This window comes from Mangifera indica, chromosome 1 (genome assembly GCF_011075055.1).
Source record: "Mangifera indica cultivar Alphonso chromosome 1, CATAS_Mindica_2.1, whole genome shotgun sequence".
In the NCBI taxonomy this organism is placed as follows: Eukaryota; Viridiplantae; Streptophyta; class Magnoliopsida; order Sapindales; family Anacardiaceae; genus Mangifera; species Mangifera indica.
Genome location: NC_058137.1, coordinates 489060 through 508440, shown reverse-complemented (window position 1 = coordinate 508440; position 19381 = coordinate 489060). Strand labels below are relative to the sequence as shown.

Below are 19381 nucleotides of genomic sequence, written 5' to 3'. Positions count from 1 at the left end.
GGGGAAATTTTTGTGTAATTATTTTTTATTAACACCAATAAAAATGAGATTTGGTGAGGGTGATGATGCGATGTGGTAAAGGTCAAATGCTGTTTCGACACATCAGCCAGCAGCACGGCGGTCTACATGTGGTAAAAGGCCATTGGTTGGACAATGAGACAAGTGTTAAAGCAATGTGAAAACTGAAAGAAGAAAAAACACGTTTCAGACAACTATTGGCGTGTATGATGATGTAGACGAAACTTCTAAAAGACAAACAACGACCCGATATTCCCAAATAAACCTCCGTCACACACAAGCAACGGATGAATCCCTCTCCAGTTCTGCATGGTTCTCTACTTCGTCTGCCACGTGGCACTTTCTAGTTTGATTTCCTGCCAAAGATTTGTTCTCACTTTTGGTGTAATGAAATCCAAATTCTCTGCTTCTAAAAAATTCAAATATTTATTACATAATTTTTATTAAAATTTGTACCTTTTAAATTTAAAAAATCTATAATTTTTCTATTAAAAGTTTAAAAAATAATAACTTTTCATAGTTTTTTTTTTCAATAACAAATCCATACTATCCTCTCTTCTACCTTATTTCTCTCTTTCAATCTCTCTTCTCTTTTTCCTTGACCACAAATCAATGAAAACTGCTTGGACACGTCTTTGTTCAGACAATTCATTTAAACATCATTATCTAGATAAAAATTGTTTAAATTTTTAGATAATTGTCATTGATCAAGGGCTAAAGAACAAAGAGAGAGACGCCAGGAGGGAAGACAGCTAACAGCCTAAGACGGCGGATTATCTCAGAAAAAAGAGAAAAAAACTTAAAGAGAAAATTACTACTGTTTAAACTTTGAAAGAAAATTTGGGGGTGAAATTATGAGTTTTCAAATTAAGGGAAAAAATATGATAAAAGTTTAGTTTTTAAAATTTTTTTATTAAATAATAGTTTTATTTTTAATCCTAATTAAAATTTTTAATAAAAATTATTTTATAAGTGAGTATTTATATTTTTAAAAATTAAAAGATATAATTTTAAGATTTTACTGTATATTAGCTATATATCTATTCTAATTTTAAAAAATTAGAATAAAAGTCGTGGCCTCCATGTCCCCAATAAAGAACATCCAGACCCACTTAGTTGACAAAATAGGTATATAAAAACAAATGTTTTGGTGTTATCTCTGGTTAAAAAATAATTAATGACGTGAGACTATACATAAATTATTAATGTTATATATACTTTTGGACAAAGATAGGTTCAAATAGTAGAACTACTTCAAACTTTATGCCAAATTGACTAATGATTAAATCGATGAATTATTTAAATAATATTTAATTATTAATTGATAAACCCAATTTGAATTACAATTTAATTATTAAATATAAAATTTTAATAATATTTTAAAATATTTTTATCTATTTAATCATTAAAATTAAATCCAAATTAGAATATAGCCTAATAGCACACATAACTATAATTCATATTGGATTTAATCAAAATTGGGTTTGGCCATTTGTACTATGACCTAATCTGGTGGTGCATTGCATGTCGGTCCAATCCAAGTTTCAAAACACATGTTTATGCAAGGAGTGGTTTCTTCTTCTTCTTCTTCTTATTTCTCTGTTGTCAGTTAAGGCTAGGGTAAAGTGCATGAGGATCAAATTCATTTCTGTCTGTTACTTTTGACTTTGGTGAATAGTGATTGAGAAATATCAGTTCATGAATCTATATATCTTCTCCTTTTCAGTTTTTTTCATTATGAATGTAATTAATTTTTTGGTTTCCAATTAAATTATATGACTAATTTACTTACTTTACAGACCAAATCCTGTTCATCTCTTCCTAAATGTCCCTCCGGTTATCTGCACAAAGCTTGATGTGTAGCCCCTTGTAAAAAAGAGTCCCAAGTGATGCATATGTATGCTGATGGTTATGGTCTTGCAATTTTTACTTTGGTTTGTTCTGATAAGTTTTAATGGTGATAGTTATCCGCACATGTCAACACAAACACGATGATGTCTATGCAAAAAGAACAATTATTTTTTAAATTGATTTAACCCAACTAAAAAAAGAAAAATGTTGACAAAAAGAGATCCCAGGATCATAGTCTCCCAATCAGGCTGGCCAAAATCCAGAAAAAATTGTCTTTTTTCCTTCTTTTCTCCAGCTTCTATTCACGGCCAAATTCCCTTGTAATCGACTTTTCCAATTTTCTAGTATTACACAACCACGTGCGTCTCTATGGTTTGCCAATTCCCAGCTCATGAAAAACTACCAAGGACTACATCATATCTATGGAAACAAGTGACGAATGAATCTTCCAGATTCTGCAGGCAAATACTAACGACTGTAGGTACAAGCGTACACAGTTTCATATACCCAACTTGATGCATGGATTTTGGAAGATTTTCAAGGACAGAAACGGACCAAGAGGCACGGCATCATGGCAGAGTCAACAAATTATACAAACTTCCAGTCATCTTTGACATACAAGACTTTTTCATATTTTATGTATAGCAGCCTTGAGAAATGGTGAGGTAGAAGATGAGGTTGCAAATTCAGATTAGTCATAATTATATAACCTGATGCTAAGGCAGTTGAAAAAAATTCAAGATGATAGATCAAATTCGGAGGCAAGCTTGTATCCCCACAGAGGCAGTCATTTCTTATAGAGGGAAAGCTATTGTTAAAGAATTCCCCTCCCGGTCTGGCCCCATTCCCAACCTGTCCTTCCCCATTCAGGTTACTAAAATGACAAGAATTCTACATCCCTTATCCATAGTGAAAAATTTTCTCTCCGACCCTATGAGAGTCAATCCCCTCCATATACATTCTAATTATTATCAAATGTTAAAGTTAGAATAGAGATATTTTTTATCTTTATCTCCATCCCATTTTTCATTTTTATTAAAAATCTCTCTCCATTATAGTTAAAATGGATTAAAGATCTTAAATGTGAATCAAAATTGTCATCAAAGGAGATTTTATTATTAATTTACTTACCAAGTCCTCTCTCACCTTTTTTTTAACATTTATTTGCTTACCCGAGTCCCTATCCTTTTTCACATTTATTGACTCTCGCCCTCCCCAATGTGATTCTTATTGTCCACGTACAAATTAGAGCACTTTGTTCCACCCCTCAGACTTTGCCAATTGACTCCCATGGCTTCGTCAGATCAGACTCTCTTTCACTACTGTCTTCTCACTCTCTACATCACAGCCCCACCAACTTTCATCGCTCTCCACTTCCTCCAAGCCCCATACGGCAAGCACCACCGTCCAGGGTGGGGTCCCACCATGTCACCACCGTTGGCTTGGTTTCTCATGGAAAGCCCCACTCTCTGGTTCACTTCCTTAATCTTCCCGTTCGGTCGCAACTTCAACAACCCCAAATCTCTCATCCTCATCTCCCCCTTTCTCCTCCATTACTTTCACCGAACATGCATCTACCCGATCCGTCTTTACCTCAACAAAAAATCCCCCCAAAAGAGGGGTTTCCCGGTCACCGTGGCTCTAATGGCATTTGGGTTCAATCTTCTCAACGCTTATTTGCAAGCCAGGTGGGTGTCTCATTATAAAGATTACGACGAGGGCGACGATGGGCGACTGTTTTGGTGGCGATTTTTTATTGGGTTGGGGATTTTTATAAGTGGGATGTGGATTAATATCTGGTCTGATAAAGTATTGGTCGGGTTAAAGAATCAAGGCGGTGGATATAAAATTCCAAGAGGAGGGTGGTTTGAGTTGGTCAGCTGCCCAAATTATTTTGGGGAGATTGTGGAGTGGTTAGGTTGGGGAGTGATGACGTGGTCATCGGCAGGTTTTGGGTTTTTTCTGTTCACGTGTGCTAACTTGGTGCCTAGAGCGGTTGGGAATCATAAGTGGTATTTGGAGAAGTTTGGGGAGGATTATCCGAAGGGTCGGAAAGCTGTTATTCCTTTTGTGTATTAAGGGCTTGTTTTGGTGTTTTTTTTTTTTTTTTTGGGCGTTTGTGATGTAATTTGTAGTGTTTTGAGTTTGTAAAATACTTCAGTTATGGAAAAGATTGGACTTCGTTTTTCAGATTTGGCTTCAGATTGTGTTTGTTTTACGTGGAAAGTATCATCTAGTTTTAGGGTTAGGGGTGGATTCAAGCTCTACTAAACAAAATAAGGGCCAGTATAAGTTTAACTTGAATCATCAGCTTGAGATCAAACTCAATTTGTTCAAATTATTAAACAAAAGAAGAAAACTTGTCTACAAAAGGAAGAATATTTGAAGAAATATATTTGAATTCAGAAGAATCGTTAAAAAACAAAAGTCACCAAATAAGAGGAATTAGCAATAAGATGAACTCCATAGCAACAACACAAGGGAGGCAAGAGGGTTTGAGGCCGAGCTGAATTCAAAATGAAATTTCTTCAGACTAAGAGCTAAATTGAGAAGATATCTAATCAGAAATGCAAGTCAAACAAAGATCCGACACAAATTTCACCGCAATAGAAATCAGAGCTGGTGATCTGCCTTAACCAAATGTATACCGCGTTCCCATACTCATAAATTATAACGATGACAAGTTGACAGCAAAAGATGGGTTTTTACGTGATAACGTGACATAAAATAGAAATACTCAGAAAAAAGGCTTATTCCTGACATTTGGAAGCATGATATTTAGTTTCCCCTTTGCTCTCACTTAATCTATACACTGTTTCCACCAAAATAAAGTAATGAAAACAAGGATAAATGAACAGAAAAAGTTACAGCAAGAAATGTGCTCAACCAGGAACAGTGTACTCCTTGTGCTTGTGCGACTGCAAGACCTCTAGCAAAGGTGACCACGCAGTGCTAGTATCCTGTCTGAAAGAAGGTTGATGCAATTCCATGTGCCTGATCAATCACTGCTAACTGCTTTGCACTTCACCAGTAATGTTCTGATAGAAACATAAATACTGCACAACACAAGAAAATTTTAATCAGGCAATTCAAGGGAATTATTTTCATAAAAACAAAAAATGGCTTGAGCTGGCTCATTGCTGAGCTTGAGTAGGAGTAGCCCCAGCTCAACTCAATCTAGTTGCTACTAAGTTGCTGCCAAATTCATCTTCTTTTTCATCTCCAACAAATTTTCCAACAAACTCATGGTCAATCAAGCAAGCCAAACTCAATCATGAGCTAATCATTATAGATTTGAGATAACTTTGAGCTTACCCTTGTTCAGACTCGACTTGGTTCGAATCCACCCCTTCAAAAAATTGGATTTACGAACCTTGGCAATCTTTCATCACCAATTATCCAGTAAGCACAAAGTATGCAACACTATAAAACATTATAACTAGAATCTGATCTTCTAGGCCTTGAGGTGGTGATGTAAGAGTCCTTCTTGATCTCCAATCATTCCAAACAGTCACATAAAAATTCTAAGTTCCATGTAAGATTTAACTAAAATCATCAAAGAAATTATGAGTGCTGAGAAAAGATCAACTTACACTAAGCAAAGCTGCTGTTTGCACCCACATTAATCTCTACTGTGGACTCATCATAGTTGGAAGTGTCGGTCTTCAAACTTTCATCTAATCCTCCAACAGACTCTGTGGTTTCAGAGATCTCAGCCATCAGATCCTCATGCTGCTTCTTTAATTCAGAGGAGCTTATAGCCTTTGAAAGCTTTTGCTTAATTTGTCGCTCTAGTGCCTCAATCTTATTTTTCGATGTAATATCTGGCGCCTTCCCTGCCTTTGCTCTCTCCAACTTCAGAAATTCAATCGTGGCTTTCAGATCTGACGATTTAATAACATCTTCTATTTTTTTGTTAATTTCTTCATTCAATTTGTCCATCTTACCCTTGAAGTTTGAAAATGAAGTCTCTTCACTGAGCTCTCCAGCCTTCTTTGATTTTACATCCACAATCTCCAGACCCATGGACTTGAGAACATTGGTTAGTTCTGACTCTATCTCTTGTTTCACTGACACAATTCTCTCCTTCACCTCTTCATCTAGATCCCCTAAATTGGATACCCCAGACTCCTGAATTTCAGCCTTTAATGCTTCCATCTTCTCTTTTAAATCAGATTGACCAATGATTTCTTTGAATTTTTCATTGATATCCTGCTTCAATCTAGAAGCCTTGCTTTTGCGCTCTGATAAACTCTTGGCTTTAGAGAATTCCTTCAACATGTCAAGCTTATATTTCAGGCTTCCATAATTAGGAGCTGCAGACAGGCCTTGGTCAAGCTCATCTTTAAACTTTGCTATCTTGTCCATCAAAACTGGATGCATGAGTTGATCCCCAGAACTTGCACTCAAATATTCTTCTCGCAACATAGCAAGCCTGTCCTGCAAGCCCATGGCTTTAATTGCCTCAAAAAACTCATGATCAACCTCTCTTTTCAGTTTCTCTAACATCTGATTCAGAGCCACTTCTGGAGGTGTTGTTGATGTCTCCTTAGCTTTCAAAATTTGCTGTTTCAGATGTTCAACCTCACCCTCCAATTTTTCATTTGAAGTCTGGCCAAAAATAGGTTCTTCTTTCTTTTTCATGTTGACTTTTCTCTCCGGATCAATGGGGATTCCTTCTTGAAATCCACCAATTTTCCGGAACTTAAGCATGCGATGTTTTAGTAGCTGTTGTGTGTCCATCTTCAGAAGCTCCTGTAAAAACCAAAGATCTACGTTAAAATAAGAATAGATAAGAGTATATCATTGAAGAACTAGTATTATTGTACTCACATCCATTGATTCATTTATAGCTTGTTTTATCTGTTGTGAAGTCCAAGAAGGGTCAGCATGTGCACCTCCTAGAGGCTCCTGTGTATAAATGGAAAATATTTTAAGATGCCACAGAAATTAACATATAGTACTGTCAGTAAATAACAAATTTCATCTATTGTGACAGCACCAAGAAGGGAGAAAAGAGAAATGATACAGAATTCTTTTTTAATGTCAAAAATTGGAATGAATGCGCAAGTCAGTCCAGTTAGGAGAAACTGCTTTCTATCAAGGGTTCAAAAATACCTAGGATGGACAAAGAATGAAAGATGAATAATGTAGGAGAAATTTATTACAGGGATCACGGCATCTGCAATTTGTAGCTTGCACAACTCAATAGAAGTAATCTTCAGCTTCTCAGCTGCCTACCAAAAAAAAAAATCTTTCAGCCATCTTAATCAAATAAATCTTGATTTGTTGATAGACAAGCACGGGATCATTGACACTGTATAACCTTTGGGGCAGCTTTGGCGCTTTTCCACAATATAGCTGCACATGCTTCTGGACTACACCATAAAAAATGAAGATGGAATCAGCGGACGAAAATGTAGACAAAGATATGATTCACAAAATTAATGAATAAAGAAGAAAATTGATACAGTCAAATTAAAGCTATAGCTGAAAAAAAAAAAAAGTATAGCCTATGCTTTTCCAATAGGTACACAGCCAGGAATTATCAAGAGAAGATTTCTGGCCTTCATTTAGCATGACCAACAACTTTTTCTCTATTTTGAAATGTGAATCAAGACAGAGAACAACGGTGTAGTATGCATAGTTGAAAACAGATCACAAACAAAATATAACTAAGTTTTTAATAGCTAAAGTATGGCAAAAATCCACTCTCTTTGTCCCAGTAATGAGGATAATCATAGTGAATGAGAAAAAAGATTCGCTTCCTCAACAGTATAAATGAACTAATTTACATGTTAAAAAAATGCCAATAATATCTAATTACCTTGCAACATAGAAAACAGCATTTTCAAGCATCAATAATTTATTAGCACAGCCTATGGCCAGCGCACCACCAGAGCCACCCTCGCCAATAACAATGGAGATAATTGGTACCTTAAGACCAAACATGGTCCTCAAATTGTGAGCAATGGCTTCACCCTGCAAATGCAGCAGCAAATCAATCAATTCAGCCAGCAGTAGATGGAGTTATCTAAAGTTTTTAACTTAAATACTCCACATACTTGACCCAATTCCTCAGATTTTAGGTCTGCATATGCACCAGGTGTGTCAATGAATGTAACTATGGGGAACCCATGGTGATCAGCATAATACATCATGCGGAGGGCCTTCCGGTAACTGTTTAAACATTTGTCAATTAACATATGATGAGTAACTTAATAAGTTTAATAAAAGAGCCAGTTTCATTCCAAAGTAATGAAAAGTTTTGAGGTAATTATAAACTATATAACTAGTATTGGACATACCCATGAGGAGTAGGCATTCCAAAGTTACGCTGAATGTTCTCTTTTGTGTTCCTACCCTTTTGGTGACCCATGAACATGTACCGCCTGCCATCTATGGTTCCTATACCAGTAACAATTGCAGGATCATCATATCCTGCTCGATCTCCATGAAGCTCTACAAACTAGACACATGGGTATAAAGAGAGAAATTTTGAGTAGTCGTTTTAGTATGAATCTCACTGCTGGGGCTTTTAATATAAAAAAAACTTATGTTAAAGATGGTATGATTGCCAGACCTTCTCAGTAATGTTAAATACATGATCAAGGAAAGTGGGTCTGTTAGGATGCCGTGCAATATTCACACGTTGTATAGGGGTCAGATGTGTATACAAATCCTTTAGAGCCTGAAATCAACCATCAAAAGTTTGAGATGAATTCAAGCTAGAAACAATCCAAATTATAATGGTAAAATGATAAGCGCCAACATAATAAACTACACATGAAAAGTCATCAATAACACAGCGCAGCCTTGATTACCATCTCCTTCAGCTTCTGAAGGCCATCCAAATCTATGCAGCACTTTTACAATAAACCAATTATATGCATGCACTATAATAACACCTAGTTTATCATGTATGGTGTCCTTATTATACATTGTCATATTCAGCAAGCAGCAAAAAAAAAATGTTTACAGTCAAGCATCAATATATAGGAAAGATATTTTATGTAAGCTAATCTTAATAAAGACCTTCACTTCTTGTAACACTCTTAGATAAATCTCATATTGATAAAACATGGATGAGATGTTGGATATATATAAACATTTCACATCACTTGGGAATACTAACAAAAAATTGGTTAAATAGTTTATGAACTCCTAAATTGTCAAAACATGTTTTAGGTTATAAAGTCCAAAAGAAAAATCGTAACGGATTGTATTCAAAGCAGACAATAATATGAACAGTAGGTCATGCTATTGGACCAGGATGTTACACTTCCCAACCAATTAAGAGAAGAAAAAAATATGCATCATTTAGTTCCATGGAATTTAATGGCTAAGGAAAAAAAAAGCAGAGAATAAGATTTTTTCTCCCCTCAAATTTTAAGGTTCTACACAGTATTTAGCTACAAATTTTCCTAAATCATCAATTTGTGAATATATTCCTATCTTTCAAACTTCAAGTATCAAGGCTTAAAAAAAAACTCCCATGCAAAGAAGAGCAGACACTTCTGCTCTGAAGAATAACATCAGAGGAGTTTTTCAAGTAGACCTTCCTATAGAAAGAACACAACCTTAACCCAAAATTTTAAAATGTTGGATTATGGAACAACAGTCAAATGTATCAGTAAACAGCAAACTACACAAACCCAAAGTCCATATGCCAGATGGTAGAATTTTTTGTTGTTTATTAATTTCCTCAATACCCTTTTTCATTAACTAATATCCCAATTAATGTTACTTGTCATCCACGAACAACAAAGAAGAAACCAATGTAAGGATTTCAACAAAGGCAGACAAGACATTCTCAAATAGCGTTACAATAAATAGGATTACCAGGTGCAAAGTTCAGCTTCATTACACTAACTACAATGCAAAAGCTAATTATGTATCATTCTTCAAACCTGTTGATACTTATTTTCCAAAGATACTATCTGATCAGAGAAGTCCAAACCAGTTTCATTTGCCATCTTCCTCACCTGCAGCCAACAAAATCTTAAAATTAAATCAAACCACTTCACATTCTGACTACATAAACAAAGAAAACGACCATAACAGTTTCAGTTACATCAATGATCTTCTTTTCCAGCTGAACAAGCGGTCTCTCAAAATCCAAAGTTACAGGCTTTGGCTTCTCCTTCAATGGCTTAAAAGGAGAGAGATGAGAGAGTACTCCACCTTTCACATTCGGATCAGCATCATCCGGCCATGGATACTCATGCTTCTTCACCTTCCTAAGCTTTGCAGTCACACCTAATCCACTCTGATTCACTCTAAACCGCGTCCTACCTAACACTTTCAACGGAACACCACTCACACCGTTCCTGGAGCTCCGAAAAATATCCGAAGCTGAAGCTCCAGTAAATGCAACCGAAGAATGAGACATACTCGCCATACTCCAATCAAAAGCCAATCACTCTAACCTCTCACCAATTAGATCCCAACACCTCTCGAATGTCTCAAATTGAATCAAATCTGTGAAAAAATAATAATAATAAAAACAAACTTTCAGTTCAACAAAACAATTACTACTACAACTATCCAGTTTCGTTGAGCTTACTTCACCACTCAAAATAAATTCAAATCAATTTCTCAAAAATAAAACAAAAATACCAAAACTGTAGCAAAATTAAAGATAAATGAGCTGAAATATAGGGAAAAACAATTACCAGGAAAATGGCGGACGATTAGAGATCTTCAAGTAGAGGAAGAATAAGAGCTGTAAAGAGAAAAACGAAATGGAGATTATAATTAAGGCAATGAAAGACACGATCAGACATCGTGGAGATCGTCAAGAAAATATATAGTAAAAAAAGTTACTAAGCAGAGAGAGCAGAAACTTTGTGTGTATGTATGTGTGCATCGATACTTCTTATGCAGAAAGATGGACCTGCTGGGCTCATAATGAGCCAGCTCTTTTCGGTTTGGCCGTTGAACTTCAACAATGCATTTGTAAACCCTTAACCGCCTTCTCTGGCACGTGTTAATGTCTCGATACCTTCGATGTTGCCTCTCCTGGGGCTCCACTCCATCTCACTAGCAGCCATTTTTTTACTTCCATTCCATTTCCGGAACTATTTCTTGAGGTTTATTTTGACTACATGAAAACTAAACTACATAATTTGAACTAAATAATATTAGAGTCCGCTCAATGTTTGGTTCAAGTTTTAATTAAGTTGAGGTAGTTTTAATTTGAATTTAAGTCATCTTAAATTTGTTGAATTGTCAGAAAATTATTAATAGGGTAATCTTTTTTTAAAGACTTTTTTCACTAACAAGGATAATATATTTATCTATTTTAATAATTCATTTTCCTCATTGGCCTTTATTTTTTTCTCTCCTATAGTTTGTCCAACGCCTTATCATCAATTCGAATCAAATTTTATGAATTCAAATCAATCTTTATTTGAACTTAATTCAAACTATTCCAACTAAATATAAGGGTTCCGTGACATTTTTCTTTAAATTTGATTTAATAATAAATAATTTAAAAGATATATCATTTTAGTCACAAATAAAAGTAGACGTGGATATGTTCTAAGCCAATTTGATTATATGGTTCAAATGAAACAAACACAATATAAAATTTCATTTCATCAATTAAGAACTCGATTTAAGATCAATGTCTCACTTTGCGTTGTTACATTGAAAATTGTCTTTATCAATGATTTTTTTTGTCTTTTTTAATATTTTTTTAAACAATTCTTTTTATTATTTAATGTGATTGTTTCAAACTCAAGTGAGTTAAACTTAATCTCAAGTTTTTTACTTTAGAATTGAATCGAGTCTCTACTAATCCTTATTCGAATCCAACTTGCTCGAATGCACCGCCAATACAAATGTCATTTATAATATAATGCAAGATTTGGGAAAAAAAATTTATGAGGGAATTTTAAACGTAGTTGTTAGGTGGCTTACCCATTGTTTTTATAATAAAATTATATGTATTTGTTTCGGGTATATAAATATATATATACTTTATATATCATAACATAATTGAGTGATTTTGAATTTAAAATAAAATAATATTTAATCATATAATAACACATATAAATATAATTATATTTATATACTCAAAATGAATACACATAATATTAATCTTAAAGGGGAAAAAAAAAAAAACCATTACAATTATGTTCAATATTAGGAGAGACTGAAATAAATATGCAAAATCTTCAGCGTAAATACGAAAATAGTTTGTTACCAAGATTCGTCCGATTCCAAACGACGTCGATTTCCATAGTCTTATGGACCTTATCATCTGCGGCCCGATTTCAAGTTTTTCACTTCAGTCTTTCCTTTCCTTCCCTCTCCTCTCGTAGCTGTTCATGGCGGGCAAATCTTTAAACCGTAATGCAATATTGATTTTTGTTTCAGAGATTTTCTCACACAGATCGTACCAGGATTTAGGATTGCTTGTAACTCTGTCGGCTCGTTTCTCTTTAATTAACAATTTTTTCCCTAAAATTGTGCATATGCAGAGAGTGTTCTTGAGCAGCTGAGGAATGGAACTGCGAAGTTCGAGCTTGTCTCTACGCCAGTTGCTTCAATTTCAAATCCAAGCTCCCAAAAAACATGCACCACGGCGTCGTTCCATAGAGATATCAGTCGATTATTCTTCGCCAGAATCGGACCGCCACTGTAAGTTTTATGTTGATAAGCACTAAATCCCTCCAGCCTTTTGCATCCCAATTTTGCCGTTAAATCATACTCACGGATGCCAGAGTCAGCTTTATCATGAATTTCAAAAGTTTTTAAAGTAAAATTTGGAATGGAGCTCAACTTTTTATGTTCTAATTTGTGAATTTTGCGTTATTTTGTTTATTAGAGGCAATGGAGGACCTGCAATGAAGAAAGTTGAGCGTTATTCAGTTCAAAAGGTTACTGGTGATGGGCGCTGTCTATTTAGAGCACTGGTATCACCTATTTATTCCTCTTTCCCTTTTTTTTTTAAATTTTTATAGATTGGGTTGGCAAATGAAAGATAGACTTGGTATTTAGAATTGCAGCACGATTTTAACCAACCTCTGCAACATGTGTTTGTTGCCTGATGAACTAAATTCTGATTGGTGAATTAGGTTAAAGGGATGGCTTTAAACAAGGGTGTCTCTCTTAACTCACGCCAAGAGAGAGATGATGCAGGTATGTTTATGTGTTTATATTGCTCTTTGTGAAGTTTAAGCATTTACGAGTGTAAATTTTATCCTATCTGATCTTATACGATGATGCTATGGATAATTTCATTTTGCAATTTTTGGAAAATGGACATACGAGTTGATAGCTATGCTGTTTCTATTTAGCATTAATGAGATCACCGTGGATGAATTGTTCTGTTTTGCATAGCTTCTTAAAGTGCATAAAGTTTGTTTCCAAATATAAACTGTGGCAAATTTAACGGTCTTTTCTGTCATTTTGAGCTTGTGCAAAATATAAAGATTAAGGATTCTGGGGCTTAATTGTTAAGCTCTTTATGTATAAAACGTAGTTAAGAAAGTTGAGCTATCAAAATGATGATAATTTTTGTTTTCCATAGATTGGTCAGAGTAATATAGCTTTAAGTTTTAGGTGAGTGGTTTTACTTTGTTTATAAAAATGCAGATGAATTACGAATGGCTGTAAAGGAGGTTATATGTGATAATGGTAGTGAACGGCGACAGTTTGAAGAGGCATTGATCACAATCACAGTTGACGAGTCTTTGAAACGGTAGGTTTTTTAATCTAATCGCTTAATATGGAAGCTCTCCTCTTGTATTATGAAGTATGCTTTTATCAAGTTTTCATGCTTTGCTTCTATTGAACATTTTCTTAATTCTTTCTGCAGTTACTGCCAGCGCATTAACAGATCTGATTTCTGGGGAGGGGAGTCAGAACTTCTGGTTTGTACCCATTTAATGTATATTTGATTGAATTCATCCTAATACTTTTCAGCATGTTGATCATTTGCTTGATAACTGCATTGCCAATTGCTGATATATTGTCATCTTGAAGAAAATACAAAAGAAAAATTTAGTGAGTTAGCAAGTTTGAATTTCTAGAGGTGGATTGAATTCTAGAGGTGTCATTTGGCTTGCTAATATAGTTATGACTAATGTTTGTTCTTTTATTGTTTTCCATGCCCTAGCTCCGAGTTTAATTTATACGTTCATTCTCTTTGCGGCAATCCCAATTAGCTTTCAACCGAGTGCTGAATAAGACTAAATTATCATGCTTGGCAAGCTTCTAGGTTTTCTTAAAACCACATAGGCTTTGTATTGACATGGATGTACTTTTCTAATATGCCACTGTAAAGAAAGGTACTAAGCCACTTATCTGCTTTAGAGTTTGATTTCTCTTTTGGTGGAGTGAGTGGAGAAAAAACCACAATAGGAGCTTTTATTTGTTTTTCAGTGAGCAAACATTTTATAGCTGATTTTCATTATCTCTATCTCTCTTTCCCTTTAGTCTGCATATGTATGCCTACACATGGCAGTTATGTATACTCCTGTGTGAAATATTACATAATGACCGTTGACCATGACTTCTGCTCCAGGTGTTGTCAAAATTGTGTCGTCAGCCCGTCATTGTTTACATACCAGAGCACGAGGTATGTGAACTTTCTTAAATATGATTTTTGGTTCTGATTGCTTTAGTATGACCTGCCTACTGTCGGGTTTATTTCCTTGTCAGTACAATTGGTTTTAGAACTGCTGAAATTCGACATTCAAGTGAATACGATTGTCCTTATTGTTGTTTCTTTGGCATCCAAATGGATGTAATTTAGGAGCTTTGGCCATCAGAAGGGTAAGCCATGCGAAACTTTCCATGGCGGACTGCACATTCTTTTTGCTGAGTTGATATCAGTATTGCATGCTTAGTTTCAACTGCAAGACATCTTGTTGCCTTATCCATATTTATTAATTAGATCAGGATGATGAATATTATATCAGAGAGCCAAAACGTCTTCATAATTATGTTCTCCTCAGCTGCGTGCCGCTTTAACTCATTTTAACAGATAGTTATGGTATAGAATGGATTTGTCTCATCTGCTAACAGCTTTCTTTGTGTCGAATTGAATTGCAGCATAAAAGGGGTGGAGGGGGCACTGGTTTTATTCCGATTGCAGAGTATGGAGCTGAGTTTCTCAGAGTTTCGATAAAAGCAAAGCCTAGGAAAGTTGTTAGGCTCCTGTACAGTGGTAGAAACCATTATGATCTGCTTATCTGAGATGCAAACCATGACAGGAGGAAATTAATAGTGACCCCACCCTTCCCTACCAAGAAAGGAGATGCAGATGCTTATGTCATCCCCAATTTTGTATTCCAAGCTGTAAAATTTTGCAGACTTTCTAAAAATATCCAAAGATATATTGAAGGCATGAATTAAGCTTTCAGTTATACCGTAATATGAGTACTGTAATATCAAACATGTGAGTTTTATACTACCAACCCTTTCCATGATCATATTATCTGAAATATCTCCAGAATCATGCTTGTCAATTTATCTATTTCATCTTGCAAGTCATACGAAATAAGGTGGATGTTTGGTGGACTAAGAATTTATAAAAGCGCTTCTAATTAAAGTGATTCCCTCCCTTAACTTGGTCTGGAAATGTTTCAATTTTTTTAGTGTGATCTTTTTACTTCTTTTCAACGGCTTTTAATGAATTTATTACCAATCAAAGTGAGTTGAATTTTATCTCAAATTTTATTGGTCTAGATTTAAACTAGGGTTAAAATTCAATCTTGTTTGCATTTGGTCTAGGTTAAATCCACCCCTCCCTTTGGCGCTTTGCAGGTGACAAGTGTAAAACTTTTTTTAACATGGTCACCTCTTCAATTTTGAGATCAAATTAAGTCAGCTTCACTAAATTAAGTTGTCGAAAAGTTTTTTGTCAAATTTCTTTTTTTGACCATTCTTTTATTTTTTTTCTTATTAACTCATCCTCATATAATAAGTTGAACTCAATTTTAAACAATTGTTTTGAATTCAAAGAGGGGAAAAGGACTATTTCCCACTTAAATTTTAGATCATTCTTAAACTTACATATATGAGAGAAGAAAACTTCAACTCCCACCCATGACCAAACTATCATCTAAAATTTCAGTTAGAGACACGAATAAAATCGTTATTTTATCTATAAACTTTAAAATTTTATTATTTTCCCTCTTCAGGTTCTAAAAACTAACACCTCAACCCATACTTAAAGTTTAAAAAGTTTAAATTTCACCCTTAAGGTTTGCTTCCTTCTTCGGCCACCACCGATAGTCGATGCAATCCACCGATCTCTCATCTCTGAGTACAAAAGACGACCTTTCGTCGCCCAAATCTCTTCATTGTATCATCGTCATCGCACCAAGAGAAGGAGAAGGTCGGAGATGACATCGGAAGATGAAGTTGAAGAATGGGGGTGAAATTGCTCTTTTTGAAAGTTATGGGAGGGCAGCGAGTTTTAAAAAATATAAAAACCCTAGATTTGGGGGGTGAAAATGTTACTTTTTAAAATTGAAAACTTTAGGTGAATGTGAAATATTAGTTTCTAAAACCTCGGGAGACAGAAAATAATAAACTTTATAACTTTTGAATATAAATAGTAAAATAACTATTTTATCACTCCTTTTAACATAAAAAATTAATAAAAGTTTGGTTATGAGTGAGAGTTGGGGTTTTTTTATCTTTCATGGATGTAGGTTTGAAAATGGCCAAAAATTTGGGTGAGAAATAGCCAGTTTCCCTTTAAAGAGTGTTCGAGCCAATTCATTAATACTTTGCAAAATGGCAAGTGTAACACCTATGACTTGTTAACTAGAAGTAAACCCATATATAATATGGACATTATATATGTATGTATGTATGTATGTATATGTACGTGTATATATATCAGTCCTTTCGTCATCATTTTTAGGGTTGTACAAATTCATTCATACTGAAAACATTGCATTTTGATTGATTACATTGCACGAATGGATGGAGCAAGTAACGGAGGTATGTTGTACCACGAGGTACAAGAGTCCAAGCTGTGCGCCGTACATTGCGTCAACACGGTGTTGCAGGGTCCCTTTTTCTCCGAATTTGATTTGGCCGCGCTGGCGTCGGATCTCGACGGTAAGGAGCGCCAGATGATGCTCGAAGGCGGCCTCCCTGTTTCTTCCGGCGATTTTTTCACTGAGGAGTCTCATAACGTTTCTCTCGACGGCGATTTTAGTATTCAGGTACTTTATTGTAAATTAACCCTACATCATTCCGATGATTTCAACAAAAAGGATGCTGAGAATTTATTTCATAATCCGATTATCAGCAATCTTAGGTTTTGGACGGATGAAGAAACAAGAAATATAACAGTTTCGTAATAGTACCGAGTTCAATCACATTTGAGAATAAGACCAAAATTGACACCAATTATGGATTCAATCAATCTTCACACAAATCTAGAAATGTCTCTAAAACTTAGAACAAACGAATTATGATATTCTTTAGAATCCTTATTATTTGCCATCTGTGAAGGAAAATTAAGAATTTGAGTAATGCTACATGGTACAAATACTTAAGTGAATTATTTTATCTTTAATTAAAAAATTGAATATTTGTATCCTATTTGTACCATTGTTAGTGCATGAAAGTAGACAATCTTTTATGCGTTGCAGTATATATATATATTTTTTGTTTCTTTATATATGAAGAATGTGAACTATAAATTGATTTATCGTTTTGTATGTAAGGAGAATCATTCATGCTTTCTTCTTTATCTTTTAGTCTGGTCTGGTTATGGGAAGTCTGTTAGCTGAATAGTTTGTTTTATTGGCAATGTTGCTAATTGATCATTGTACTTCCACTTGCTGGTAATGTAAATGTTTGCTTCCCTTTCAGAAATTCATTCAAACAATTATAAAGCTTTTGTAGCGTTATTACCTAAGAAATTCTAGAGTGATTAATAGTTCTTTTGAAAATGTGAACTGCATTATTATATGATATGAAACCAAGTTTAGAACTAGGACTTTCTTCTTCTGTTTTTTCTCTATGGTAAGTGAATTGGCGAAGCTACAACAATATTTTGCTAAATTTTCTTCCTATCTATCCTTTCTAGTACATGGTTTTTGTTGTTGCTTATTTCTTCAAATTCAAGTTGTTGCTAATTTATCTTAAGTGCACCTTTTACTCTTCTTCGCCCCTTTTCCTTTTCATTTTCCATGTTGCAGATTTTTCCTCCTTTGCAAACACAAATTTAATTATTTGGCTAGAAATTTTTTTTCTCAATACTGGAGCTCATTGGGTTATATAGTATATGTTACTTGTCTCCTTAATCCAATAATACAGGTGTAAAACATCAGTTAGTAACCAGTTCCTATGTACTGCATGTAGTTAAGGCTTTTGTGGAATTATATGTGCATTACACACTTGCACTCATGAAGCAATTAGTTTAGGAAACCAGATTATGCTGTTTGATTCTGTTTGTCTCTCAGTCTATGTGTGTGCATGGTGCTTCTTAAGACCAGCTATTTTGAACATTAGAATGATTATCATCTTTTGGGTTTATTCACCTTGCACATGTGCTACTTTTGCAGGTGATCTTGCTTGGTAACGTTCATAGTATTCTTCCAATTGATTTTGTTAAAAATTCATTTTGTAGGTTTTACAAAAGGCATTAGAGGTTTGGGATCTGCAAGTCATTCCCCTTAATTGCCCTGTTGCTGAACCAGCCCAGATCGATCCTGAGCAAGAAAATGCATTTATTTGCCATCTTCACGACCATTGGTTCTGTATCAGGAAAGTAAACAGAGAATGGTATAATTTTGACAGTCTTTATGCAGCCCCAGAGCACCTCTCTAAGTTTTACCTCTCAGCTTATTTGGATTCTCTGAAAGGCTTTGGCTGGAGCATTTTCCTTGTGAGGGGAAATTTCCCAAGGGAGTGCCCCATTTCATCCTCCGAGACTTCTAATGGTTATGGCCAATGGCTCTTACCTGAGGATGCTGAGAGGATTACTAAATCTTGCAACTCAAGGGAGGGATCCAAGAGAATCAAGCTAACTGAAGAGCAGTCTGGTCCATTACTTTCTATCGGAGGGGGGGATGCAATTTCAGTGATTGAAGATGAAGATCTGAAGGCTGCAATAGCAGCCAGCCTCTTAGATTCTTCCCCACCAATGGTTAGTGCTGAAACTAGTGCTCCAAAAATTGAAAATCAAGATAGCAAAGAAAAAACCGGACAAGACGAATAATTTTTTGAAAATTTTAATTACAGTTTGATTATGATGATCCATATTGGGTTAGATGTCGATATACTTCCGTAAAACGAATCATTGTGTTTTTGCAGTGTATACGATCATACAGTCCTATACTATTTATCCAAGTCAAATAACATTGTCAAAGTGATATTGAGAAATGACATTTTAGATTTCAATATCTGGTATACATGCTTGGATTATGTATTGGTTTGCTTGTATATGATATTTCTTTGTTTTGCTATTGGGAGTGAAATAAGGAGTAAATTAGAGTGGAACTGAGCCTGAACAACTATTAATTTAAGCTCA

The 19381-nt window shown here is 34.9% G+C and overlaps 4 protein-coding genes across 7 annotated transcripts; 3 read left to right on the top strand and 1 right to left on the bottom strand.

The window, feature by feature from the left end:
• The first annotated feature begins 3068 nt into the window (after positions 1-3068).
• On the top strand, positions 3069-4059 carry LOC123192634 (steroid 5-alpha-reductase DET2). The gene has a single exon (XM_044605263.1). The coding sequence runs from the start codon at positions 3160-3162 to the stop codon at positions 3946-3948; it is 789 nt and encodes a 262-aa protein (XP_044461198.1). The 5' UTR covers positions 3069-3159; the 3' UTR covers positions 3949-4059.
• A 544-nt stretch (positions 4060-4603) lies between these two features.
• LOC123192616 (acetyl-coenzyme A carboxylase carboxyl transferase subunit alpha, chloroplastic-like) lies at positions 4604-10828 on the bottom strand. 4 transcript variants are annotated; one of them, XR_006496906.1, is made up of 14 exons: positions 10696-10828; positions 10545-10594; positions 9944-10350; positions 9780-9854; positions 8453-8560; positions 8178-8338; positions 7935-8049; positions 7697-7851; positions 7196-7247; positions 7038-7106; positions 6703-6780; positions 5463-6624; positions 5185-5361; positions 4604-4925 (listed from the first exon to the last, which is right to left on the bottom strand). XR_006496906.1 is itself a non-coding variant. In XM_044605245.1 (12 exons), exons 2-11 carry the CDS (start codon positions 10268-10270, stop codon positions 5464-5466), a joined length of 2301 nt encoding a protein of 766 aa, XP_044461180.1. In that variant the 5' UTR covers positions 10271-10350; positions 10545-10689; the 3' UTR covers positions 4604-4925; position 5463. The 4 variants fall into 4 exon arrangements, 1 of the variants encoding a protein (XP_044461180.1); XR_006496908.1 differs by having other exon boundaries at positions 10716-10819; XR_006496905.1 differs by lacking the exon at positions 10696-10828 and having other exon boundaries at positions 10545-10689.
• A 599-nt stretch (positions 10829-11427) lies between these two features.
• Positions 11428-15314, top strand: LOC123192643 (OVARIAN TUMOR DOMAIN-containing deubiquitinating enzyme 3). Its single transcript, XM_044605274.1, has 9 exons — positions 11428-11473; positions 12082-12225; positions 12357-12516; positions 12704-12791; positions 12954-13017; positions 13474-13579; positions 13697-13751; positions 14405-14458; positions 14935-15314. The coding sequence occupies exons 2-9, from the start codon at positions 12204-12206 to the stop codon at positions 15076-15078; spliced, it is 693 nt and encodes a 230-aa protein (XP_044461209.1). The 5' UTR covers positions 11428-11473; positions 12082-12203; the 3' UTR covers positions 15079-15314.
• Positions 15315-16702: 1388 nt separating this feature from the next.
• LOC123192603 (ataxin-3 homolog) lies at positions 16703-19253 on the top strand. Its single transcript, XM_044605217.1, has 2 exons — positions 16703-17063; positions 18479-19253. Exons 1-2 carry the CDS (start codon positions 16815-16817, stop codon positions 19067-19069), a joined length of 840 nt encoding a protein of 279 aa, XP_044461152.1. The 5' UTR covers positions 16703-16814; the 3' UTR covers positions 19070-19253.
• Positions 19254-19381: the final 128 nt, after the last annotated feature.